Raw genomic sequence first — 12,014 nt, 5'->3', positions numbered from 1 at the left:
GAGGACCTTCTGATTTGGCTGGTACTCCCGCCGTCGAGCGTGTTCATCATACCAGCGCTTCTGGTTGTGCTGAGCCTTCCTCAGATTCTCCTGGGCCTCCTCACGGTACTGTTCCAGCTGGTCACGCATCTGCAAAACATACTGCACCACTCCGACATTACCTGGACCGCTGGCCGGAGCCTCCCAGTGTTTCTTCAGGAGGTCCAACGGACCCTGCACGGACCTTCCATACAGCAGCTCGAATGGGGAAAAGCCAGTTGAAGCCTGTGGCACCTCCCGATAGGCAAAAAGTAGAAACGGTAACCATTTATCCCAATCTCTTCCTGTATCACTTACAAATTTCCGCAGCATGTTTTTCAAGGTTTGGTTAAACCGTTCTACCAACCCATCCGTTTGCGGGTGGTATGGTGTTGTGCGGATAGCGGTGATGCCCAGCTGGTGGTGAAGCTGTTTCATTAGGCGCGATGTGAAGTTTGTCCCCTGGTCAGTGAGGATTTCTTCTGGGAAGCCCACTCTAGAAAAGAGCTGTACCAGTGCGCTAATGATCTTCGGTGTGGTAATGGAACGCAAGGGGAAGGCCTCTGGATACCTGGTGGCATAGTCACAGATAACCAGTATATACTGGTATCCTGTCTGACTCTTCTCTAATGGACCTACAATGTCCATGCCAATGCGCTGGAATGGTGTAGAGATCACCGGCAAAGGATACAGCGGGGCTCTGTCAGATTTACGGACGGCTTTAGTGGTTTGGCAAATGGGGCATGTGTTGCAGAAGGCCATAACATCAGTGTACATGGCGGGCCAGTAAAAACGTGAACTGATTCTCTGGTAGGTTTTCTGATGAGCTAAGTGACCGGCCCAAGGAATGGTGTGTGCCAGCTCTAACACCATGTGTCTACACCTTTCAGGGACGACCAGTCGTCGTTTCTCCCCCTCCCTAAGGTACAGCACACCACCCTCTACACATAACACCTCCCCACAATGATTAACAGCACTGACCTCTTCTGTCCCCTTGATCTTAGCAAACAACCGCTGTAATGTTTTATCCTGTGCCTGGAGACTTGCTATATTTTCAGGTATCTCCCAACTTGGTGCCTTGAGGCCAGTTGCCTCGGGCTCTACCAGTGGTTTCCCCAGATATTTTTCAATTCGCCGCTGGCGGCGTTGTTTTCTTGGACCTTTGGTTCCGCCCTCCAGCAGACTATCGCAGAAGTCTGGGAGTGGCTGCAAACCCGCTTTCGCTTGGGCCCGCGTAACCACAGCACCAACCACATTATTTGCTATCGGTTCAGCCACCTCCCCGGGTAATGACAACAAATCATGTAGCACAGGCATGTCCCTCCCCAAGATCATGTCTACAGGTAAGTCAGAAATCACCCCAACATTCAGCAGGTACATTTGGTCATTGACTGTCACAGTAACCTCTGCCATAGGATACCACTTCTGGTCCCCATGTACACATTGAACTGGCGTGGTATGGGTATAGCTAATGCTTCCCTCTGGAACATAGCACGCCTTGATTAGTGACATTACACTCCCAGTGTCCAACAGTGCATGTAAAACCTGGCCATTCACCACAACATTATAACAGCCAGTAGCATCAGTCTCCTTCTGTTGTTTGTCCTCTTCTCTAGGTACATAACAGTAGCTACTGAACTTCGGCTTTCTTGCTGGACACATAGATGCCTTGTGGCCAGGCTGCTGACAATAGAAACAGATCAGTCCCTTACCAGTTCCAGATGCCTCTCTGTCTCTGCCCGTCTCTCTCCGTCTATTCTCCCAGGTCCCTGTGTCACCTCCAGTGCTGTGTCTGTCTCTGACATCCCGGGTAGCTCGAGGCAGAGATGATAAGTGACGTGGCGGAACCCCTTTGCGGGCATTTAGGTACTGCTGGGCCAGTTTAGCTGCAGCCTGTCCATCCTGTGGTTCATGCTCTTTCACCCACAACCGAATGTCTGCAGGAAAAACCTGCAGCAGCTGTTCCAGAATGATGGCTTCTCCTATGTCCTCTTTGCTGAGCTGCTTTGGTCGTATCCACCGCCTGTAGAGTCCCTTGAGCCGATGGTATGTCTCCGTCGGGGTCTCTCCCAGTGGTATGGCTGTCCCCCGAAACCGCTGGCGATAGGTCTCAGAAGAGATGTCGAATTTCTGCAACAACGCCTCCTTCAGATCGTCGTAGGAATCAGCTTGGTCCTCATCCATCGCTGAGTAAGCTTCCAGGGCTCGTCCGGTCAGCAAGGGCACCAGGCGGCAGGCCCACTCCTCTGTTGGCCACTGCCAGGTGCGAGCTATTCGTTCAAAGCGGAGGAGATAGTTTTCAATATCTTCCCCCTGCTGGTAAACTGGCATCTTCGGGTCATGCATATACCCCCTCTCCATGGATGCTCTTTCTTGGCGATATGGCAGAGAGTGGTCGTCATCGGATCGGTTTGCCCCTGCAGAGGGCTCCACTGACGCTTGCCTCAGATATGACTGGGAATGTTGATCATCATATCCTCCCCTGGCTCCACCTGATCGCCGTGGTGCTGTCGTTGGCAACCCGAACCTTGCGGCAGCTGTGGATGTGCTCTGGACGGCTGGCTCCCGCTGCTGCTGAGGTTCTGGCGGTCTGGCTGGTCGTAGCGTCTCCCGTAGCTCCCGTAGGAACCCCTCCTCTCGTCTCTGCTGTTCATCCATGAAGCATCGCATCATCCCCAGAAATTCAGCATTTTGACCAGTTGTTGCAGATTGGGTCTTAGGTCTGGCCCCTTTTTCTTTCTCCTCTTCTTCGTCCGTGGTGTCAATTGTTTTTCCATCCTCAGGATCAGTCTGTGATCTGAGGCTTCTTTTGGCCTTGTTTGCTTGGGCTTTGCGGTTGACCATCCCACCACTGCCACCAACTGTCAGAAAAGGCCGCTGCAAGGCGCTTTAAGGTTCAACAGCCCCTTTAAAACAAAAATGATGGTCCAACCACAATAGCACTTCAGTGCAAAGGTGTATTTATTTTAGCCGTGCAAACAGTGACAAAAAGAAAAAAAACCACAATGGATCCACATGTGTGTACAAAATGATGAGAAACCAAAATTAGTATATATACAAAACGTGTCTCTCAGGCTCAGCAATCCTACTCCCTTTAGGACCCAGCTTCAACTAACCCTTACCAGGTTTCCTCAGCCGGCTTTAAGCCCAGTAACCACAGCCCCCATGGTCCAAACCAAACATGCAGGGATGTCATATCAGCAGACATTAATAAGTTACCAGCTAAGATAGGCATATGATATTAAAACCGCGATCACACAACATGAAAAACAGTCTCTTTGGCAAATGCCTGAAAACCACCTACAATTCACATCTTCATTCGTCACATATGCTCTGGGCCAGTTTATTACCTCAGTTATCTCCCCCTCCCCGTGAGCTCACCTAATTTACCATCTCCCCGGGACTACTTCGCTTAAAAAACCCTCACTAGAGCGCTAGTCTGGTTTGTCCCGATGCAGCACCCGTACCCCGGAAGTGCAACCACGGAAACGCGACCAAACAAAGAAGTCCAGTCCCGCGTCTGCCGGTCTAACACGATAAGTAAAAGTAAAACTTGTTGTAATTGCTGTACTTGGTTTCATCCAATAAACCATGTATGATTGACTTATGGCTCTCGTCATTTTATTTCACGGAGGGTTACGTGGGTTATGTGTGTGTGTTTTCTGAAAGGGTTAGCCATTAGCTGCTAAACGGTGCGTGCACTCACTGCTGCAGCTAACAAACAGAGGGAAGATTACAGGTGTGTTATGAGGGGGAAGCTGCCGTGTTCGGTGACAGAGCCCACTGTCACAGACACCATTCACCCTATTACAAGTAACTTTACCATCAAAATGACTCTGAAGCTGATATTTTAGTGTAAAAAAGTGCTCTCTTTACATCATTGTAAATGAGGGCATGCCCTCAAAGATTCTTTGTGATTTAAAGGTTACATTAATTAAAAAAATCAAATAACCAAACACAAATTGACATGCAGCAAACCAGGGGTAGTAGTAGTGTTTTAACTGGGCCTGTGGGTAGAATATGATTTGCACATAATGGCTACTTGGAGGGGAGGGGTTAAAAACAGGATGCAAAGAGTGCGTGAGAGGAACTGGGCTCAGCAGGTTATTTTTGTTCTGTGTGACGGGTCGATCTGGACTTGGATGAACTATGTTATTTATGACAAACGCAGACCTTATTTTCAGCATGAATCAAAATCTGCGCTGAAAAATGCAGTGGAAGTCTGATAAAGGAGGCCATGGTCTGAAAGAACTGGCTCACATTCAGACTGCAAAGTCTGTAAATCATAACAGGACGGCAAACATTTATAAGAAAATATTGCAAAGGACTTTAGGAATTTGGTATTGGGTCCAGTGAAGTCCCAAAGAATAAAGACAGATATGACACAAATCTGACACGACAGGGCCCACAAACAGAGCTGTACAGAGGCTGACTCAGTGTTACCTCCATGCCGGCTGCTCCTGTCGGTCCTCTGGAGGGATTCTGTCAGACACAAAGCAGGGAACTGTGTACTCTCTGTATCGTTGGGTGAAGGAGTACAGCAGAGAGGCCCTGGCGTCTTCATACTGCTCTGACCTTGATGGAGAAGACTCAGCTCTATTAAACAAATCAACAAACTCTCCTCACACATGCTCTTTGGAGATCATAATATGCATGGTGTGATCAATGCAAATAAAAAGAAATACTAATGGAATCACTTGAAGGAGCACTGGAAGAAGAGGGAATATTCAAGCAAAAAGCTTTGTGTATTTGTTCAGTGTTGTTGGATCTCAGACTTCAGTCCAAGTTATACATTTGGTTCAGAGACTGGAGTGGCTTTCAGGGAGAATATGAAAGATGTTTCCTAAAGAATAATTTATTATCTTTTGCAGTACTACTTTTTGATATTTGGTTATAGAATATTTATTAATGAATACTGGCCTCACTGGAATTTCAGTCCGGCAATCGGGACGTGCTTTCCAAAGGAATTTGTGATACAAAGCAAGCAATACGACTGACGACATCAAGGAGAAAATCAAGTCTTTGTAGAGATGAAAACCTACCCTGGCTGTATGTCATCAGCATTTGATGGTTCAGTTAGTTGCTCCGTCTTTGGGCCGTCTGACACCTTGCTGTTGTTTGGAATCACAGGAGCCTTCTTCCCTCTATTGGTTTCCACTGGGACCTCCTTTTTAGTCTTACAACACACACACACGAACACAACTGATGTTTTATACAAGAGTTGGACAAATATAGCGTCCACAATCTGTATAAGCGCCAGTATATTCATGAAAGTGAAATAGTCAGCTGGTTGGAGATGTGCTCGGATTTAAAACCCATTTGGCAGCCTCACAGTCGCAGCAGGTGACTGGAGCAGGTGTGTGTTCAGTCGTACCTCTTTTTCAGTGCATGTGTTCCTCTCTAGCTCCTTCTCACGGAGCAACTTGGCATGATGGAAAAGACGCAGCGCCTCCTCTTTGATCTCCTGGTCCAACAGTCTGGGTCTGAATGTCACCTGGACCAGACATCTCTAAATCAGAGGAGAGATGAGGAAATATTCAGATTTAGAGGAGTAGCAGTAACACTAGTTATTATTGTGTGTTGTTTATTACACACACATTTTCAGGAAAAAGTGAAAAGTAAAGTGAGTGTTCTTCCTCAGTGGCGATTTTTAATTGAAACCTCCACTTCATATTGCGAAGTGGAAGTTTAAATTAGTTTTGGGCAGTCTCCTGTTCTGGGGTTTCTCTTGCGTGGACCAATTCAAGTGGACTGAGGATGATAATCCCCATGTTTTCCAATTGCATTTACTGGATGTCTCCCACTGGGCCTCTGACGGATTAATTGTTTCTATAAACAGAGCCTAAGGGAAAGTCTTCCACTGACTACTTCAAATTCAACTGGCACAACCAATAAACAATTAACTGCATGATGTTAAACTCCCTATAAATCCAATAAATATTAAATTCAGATTCACAGTTTTTTGTTTTATGTCCTGTACTCATTGAGCACTCCTTCACTTTCATCAGGTGTCCAGTAGAGTGCATCATTACACTATAAAGGCATCTGCTGTGGGCCGACAGCAGTTATGATGGCTGTTTATCTCACTGTAATTCTGTAAAACTGGACTGAGGATGTAAATCTTTCCTCTTACATCTGTTAACCTTTTGGTCATTATGTCTTTGTCGCACAATGTCATAAAATTAGATTTGATTAGGATCATATCTTAAAACTTTAATTACGGTTTGTTATGTTAGGGTAAGATTTGGCCATGTGTTCAATGAGAAACAAACCTAAAGAGATCGGGATTACCAAGACACTGGGTAGTGAGGAGCGGGTCGAACTAATATTTCAGCTGTCCCTGATAGTGCTAATAGTAAGCCTGGTTTGAACATTTTCTCAAAGTCCATATTAAAGGGGCACTTTAGCAATTTAGTCATGTACTTTTAGAGAAATTTTATTCTATATTCTGACATTAACCCCTTGTATGGATCCTTTCCCATCCTACACTTCCCATAATGCAACCAATAATAGCATTAACGTCAAAGATTATTCTTGGAAATAGTAATCTGGCTTTCGACTGCATGTCACGGTCTTCATCAGCTGCTTGAGTTTAAAGACCATGAGATGCGGTAAAAAACCTCCAGAGAAAACAAGCACGTTACTCTTCAATCACATCTTTTGTCAAACTTCCAATAGCATCTTGCTAAACAACAAGCGGTGTGCTGCTTCACCTCTCCGGGCAGCAGGGCGCCTGCGGAAGGAGCGATGCTGATGTCTGAATCCTTGGGTGGGAGGAAGGAGAACAGCCTGGGTGCTGCAAGAGTCATGGCGTCCTCTGGATCGATTGGTTGTTTAGACTGGTTTTGGTTGGTTTCACGGTTGATCAGGAAAATAATGGTGGTGGAGTGATCACCTACAGCCGTGGCCCCAAACTGGACCAGAGAATGGGAGAGCTCCAATGGAGGGCTGACAACCACTGCTCGGCAAGACAAATGGAAATCTCTGATGACAAAGCAAAATATATTGTTAAGTTCCATACTGCATACATACACATAGGATTTGGCACTGATTGAACCAATACCATCATCAATATCTGGGATAAATATGAAATGTGACATTTAATTTACACTCAATGCAAGATTAAAAATTGACCTGTTAATTCCAGATTTGCAGCTGATCTGGAAACTGTACTGCTTGGCCTTGTGGGCACAGAAAATCAGATCAATCTCCAGGGTCTCTTGTGGAAGCAGAGTGCCGAAACCATCATTAGGCTGGACCTCAATAAACTGTAGTGTGAGAGAACGCAAACAACACAAATGGCTTGAATTTCCAATTTACAGTTGTAATCTTTTTCACGAAATCAAACTCCAATTTTAATACTATTTATGTCCAACATTTTCTGCAATATCCTTTTAATTAAATGTATGTGAACAGTGAACAGTTACTGCTGTGTGCCACCAGCTCTTACTGTATGAATTTATGTATGAAATATTGCACAATGGCTGCACTGTAAACAGAAACACCAAAAGCTCCTCTGTTGACTTTCTTCCAGAGTAGCTAATCAACGAGTGTTTGCTGTAGAGCTAAACTGCATTTGCTGTTACCATGGTAACCACAGGCATTGCCAAATCACAAATCTTAAGGATTACAACTTTAATGGTTGAACAAAAAAACTAAATCTCAAAAATGGAAAACCTGTGAAAGGATGGTTGAAGCTGAATTTCCAACAGTGAAAGTCTAGACTAAATATAAATCTGACATAACATTGTCTAAAAACTTTTGACCACACTGATAAAAACATTACTATCAGTATCTGGATTAGTTTGTTTTTTTTATAAACAACAGGATCCAGGGAACTTTTCTCAAAGGTGTCATTTGTAAGAAATAGCCAGAATTCGAGAATAGCTCCAAAACTATAGGGTCCAGCTGCCTCCCAGTGAACACAGCTGGACACCAAACTGGGACTGAACACAGCCCGTGAGACCGACAGATGGCATTTGAAGACAGGGGATACAGTATGGAGGTGATTTACAGCTGCTCTGACCAGGACTGTCCGGGGACGAGAAGACACAGCAGGCTGGGACAGGAGAGGCATCGAGCAGCAGAGGAGGGCATCAGCAGCAGGCAAAAACAGTGTGTAGATCCCCACTATTTTTACATCTAACTCACTGAATTGAGGATTTATTTTGTGCAAACCAGAGGTGTTTTTCGGAAGAGTTCCTGTTACTTATGAATTACCTCTGGAAGACGCAGGAAGCCAAAGTCCTGAGGCAGCAGGGACAGGTTGGTAAGGCGAACGCTGCTGATAACCTTCTGGTAAATGGAACAGCAGCCAAAGTCCACCTCAGTGCGGTCAAACTGCAGGTCTGAGGAGGTCACAACTGCTTGGACTGTGAAATGGACAGGCTTCACCTGAACACACAAACATGAAGCATCATTACACAACTTTCTGTCTTTGACTGGAACATTTTCATTACACTGCTTTTGACCTAGATTATCTCTATTTCATTCTTATATCACAATGTTACCATGTCTACGAAACATCAGGGACAGTGTGAGTTATGTAATACAAATGCTTCCAGTGGTTGTTCTGAAAACTGCTCTGCACTGGTATCACTTTTTGAATCTTAATTGTACATTTTCATATTCAGACTGAAGGAAAAAAAAGAGGAGAAAGGAGGCTGCACCGAGATGAGCACGGGACTAGCATGGACTAATGTTTTCTTTTATTCGAACAGCCTTTTTTAGTTCACAAATATGAATATATGCACTCAAAGTATCTAATGAATCGAATTCATGTTTAAGGCACGACCATTTTAGTCTGCCGAGCTGAAATGGAGCAACGCTTTTATGCATATAGTCATCCTTCATCACTGAGCAGCTGAGATGAGACATGAGTGTGTGTGTGTGTGTGTGTGTGTGTGTGTGTGTGTTTCAAAACAGAGTGCAGGCTCAAAGTGAATTCTAGAAAATGAAATCTCAGCACCAACCCAGGTAGCTGTTTATCAGTGACATCTCCCCTGAATAATTATGGCTTGGGTTTGCGCTAATCATGCAAGACTTGTGTTATCCTGTATTTTTCTTATTTCAAAACTATTTCAGTCCCATTTAATGAAGAAAAATAACATTATGTTGGTCTTCTCTATACTCTCCAACCTCCCAAATACACTCAAGCAATCTTTGGATACACAAACAATAGTAGGATTGGTTTTGGGCTTTTTATGGGATTTATCAGCAATAATAAAAAGTACAGTAGTAAAGAGTATTACCGGCCTTTAACACTCCTTTGGGTCCATTATGTCCCTATAGTATTAGATTAGAAAACGTAGTAATCTTGTGAGCTGTTTTTCCCCCCAGATAATGTCTATTTGGATCATGTCAGTGATCAGAACATGACCTTGTTTATTGGTCTCTGCACCGTTGCTTTCCTGGCTGCTGTGGCGTCTGGTGACCATACAACAGTGTGTGTGTGTGTGTGTGTGTGTGTGTGTGTGTGTGTGTGCGTGCGCGCATGCGTGTGTGTGTGTGTGTGTGTGTGTGTGTGTATGAGAGTGTATGGTTTAATGCCAGGAGCTCAGAGCCCGGGGCTGGGGCAACAGCTTTGGTGCTCCACGGGAGCATCCTGGCTCTTTATCAGAGCTCCGCTCCCCCCTCCTCGTCCTGGTAGAGAGAGGGAATTGGGGCTGGATGGTGCAAGAGAGGAAGGTGACGATTTGGCAAGAAGACTGACCAGATTTAGATTTACTGAGAAAGAGGACTGGCATCAATGCAACACGAATGTCTAAGCAGCTGCTCTGTGTTTGTTAATAAAGGCTGCTGCTGAGGAATAGAAGGAATTTGGTTGCTGTAACCACTTTATTTTCCACTTCAATGGCTTCTGAGCTGATTGTTTACATATTTCAAAATGCAACTTGGACCTTGTGAAGAGGATATGTAGATTTGTGCCTCACGAGAGGAATGATAGTTTCTGTTTAAGGCTGAATAGTCTCCTTATCAATGTTTGTTGCACTATACACAAATAGTGCTACCATATAACAACAAATCCATGATGTTTTTGTGTCTGAAGAAAATATAATAAAAAAATACATGCATTACTAGTATGAACTGGTGATGGCATGACAATGTAATGTCTGGCTAAAATGTACTACAGTGTATCAAAGTTAACAACACATTGTGTATTTTACACCTGAGCTCTCACCTGAGCTGCGTATATTTATTTGTTATATAGAGTGCTAAAAACATAAGATATCCTGTTTGGTGGCAGATTATGTTTGCCCTCATTTGTTTTAAAGAAACTCTGGAGAAAAACCCATACCCGTACATCAACAGAAGCCCACACTTTACAGACATGGACACCTTTGATCAAATATTAAAAGGCAACTTCTGCAGGTAACAAGAAAAGGTAACATCAGGTAACTTCTATAAAAGACAGACAGACAGAAGCTCTGAAGCTTAGTCATAACAGAAACGTATTGTAATGTAACATCATCCAGAAGCCTCCTGTGTGTCTATGTTGAGGAACATTTAGGATATTGTTAAAAAACATAATTGTGCTGCAGATTGTGTGTGAAGAGCAATCATCAGCTTCTGCTGGTCATTCGCAGTCAAGGAACAGCATTGTTCCTTACTGAAATGCACCATGGGAGCTGTAGTTAACTTCTCCATTTTACAATTATATGAATATTCTCCACTTGCACGATGTAGTGTGACGTACATCCACTTTACGAACTGCACGTCCTTTTGCTTCTGATGCCAACTCTACAGTTTACATCTATAGTTATCTCAGTGCTTTTTCACCAGTAACTTAGTTAAAATACTTAAGTTGTCGCAGTTCACCTTGTATATATTTATAATAGTTTACTGTTGTTTTTATTATATATGATGTTTTTAACATTTTTGGTAGTTTAGCTCAATAGATAATCATTAACAACGTTAGCTAGCCACACGCTAACATTAGGTCAGTTCCAGGGCGGCATTCCGAAGGGCCGCCATTCCAAACGTTCACTTTCATGTTTCGGAATGCCGGCCCTTAATTTTTTTTGAAAGAAGGGCGCCATTCCGAACCTGAAACCCTAACCCTAACCGGTCGGAATGGCGGTCCTTCGGAATGGGGGTCGCCCCCCCATTAGGTCGCTATGGTTCTTTTTCGCACTCCGTGCTTGGAAGAGCTGCCAAAAGTGAAAGTGACTGACTAACACCGTCTTGACCTCATTGTTGGATAAAGGATTTAAATCACAAATCAGAGAAGGGTGACTGGTGACTACTATTGAGTGTGTATAGGCAGAGCTTTTTAGGAAGCCAGCTAGGCTAGCTGACAGGCTAACCTTGTTAGTTAGAAACACCTATGTGATTATCTTAAAGATCAAAAATGCTAAAAACACTATTAACAAAAACAAACAGTAAACTATTAACTTTATATAAAAAGCGAACTGTGACAAGTGATCGATGAAAAAGAACTGAGCTAACTATAGACGTATACAGTAGAGTTGGCACTGGAAGCAAAAGGACGTGCAGTTGTAAAGTGGATATAGGTCACACTATCACAAAAACAGATACTTTGGAACACATTTGCTCATCATTAATGCTGATGATTCAACCAGGAGAGTCACAGGACAATTCATGTTGTGGAAATGCTCCAACTGTGTGTCGTCTAAAATCATCTGTGCAGCAAATGAAGCAGACTTTTATAGACTTACATATAACTGTTCCCACTTTGCATGTTGGTAGATATGAATGTAAATTGTATGTCTCATGTATGTGAGTGTGTCCATGTTTTATGTGTCATATACTGTTATACATGTTATATATGAAGACACACAGTATATAATCTGTACTTCTGTGTTCCCATTTTGAGCTTCTGGAGAATTTTTTAGTCAAACCATACGGGATAACCTTTATGCTTGGCTTATTAGCGCCCATGGAGTAACTGGGCCTTGGGGGTGGGAGATAATTTTAGCTTGTTATCAGCAAAATAGGTTACAACCTTCAGCGGCTCTGCTTCTGTTGGGGACAAA

At 43.9% G+C, this 12,014-nt stretch overlaps 1 protein-coding gene across 7 annotated transcripts in view; it reads right to left on the bottom strand.

The window, feature by feature from the left end:
* Nucleotides 1-12,014, bottom strand: part of cfap74 (cilia and flagella associated protein 74) — a 64,152-nt gene that overhangs the window by 10,490 nt on the left and 41,648 nt on the right. For all 7 annotated transcript variants that reach the window (XM_084366233.1, XM_084366237.1, XM_084366231.1 and 4 more), the window contains 6 exons: nucleotides 8,239-8,412; nucleotides 7,153-7,286; nucleotides 6,732-7,002; nucleotides 5,393-5,527; nucleotides 5,061-5,194; nucleotides 4,462-4,593 (listed from right to left, as the gene is read on the bottom strand). In XM_084366233.1, the coding sequence (XP_084222359.1) occupies nucleotides 4,462-4,593; nucleotides 5,061-5,194; nucleotides 5,393-5,527; nucleotides 6,732-7,002; nucleotides 7,153-7,286; nucleotides 8,239-8,412 (980 nt within the window). The remainder of the gene's footprint in view (nucleotides 1-4,461; nucleotides 4,594-5,060; nucleotides 5,195-5,392; nucleotides 5,528-6,731; nucleotides 7,003-7,152; nucleotides 7,287-8,238; nucleotides 8,413-12,014) is intronic.

Source organism: Pagrus pagrus (assembly GCF_965226575.1).
Source record: "Pagrus pagrus genome assembly, chromosome: 11".
NCBI lineage: Eukaryota > Metazoa > Chordata > Actinopteri > Spariformes > Sparidae > Pagrus > Pagrus pagrus.
This window is presented reverse-complemented; position numbering and strand designations above follow the sequence as displayed.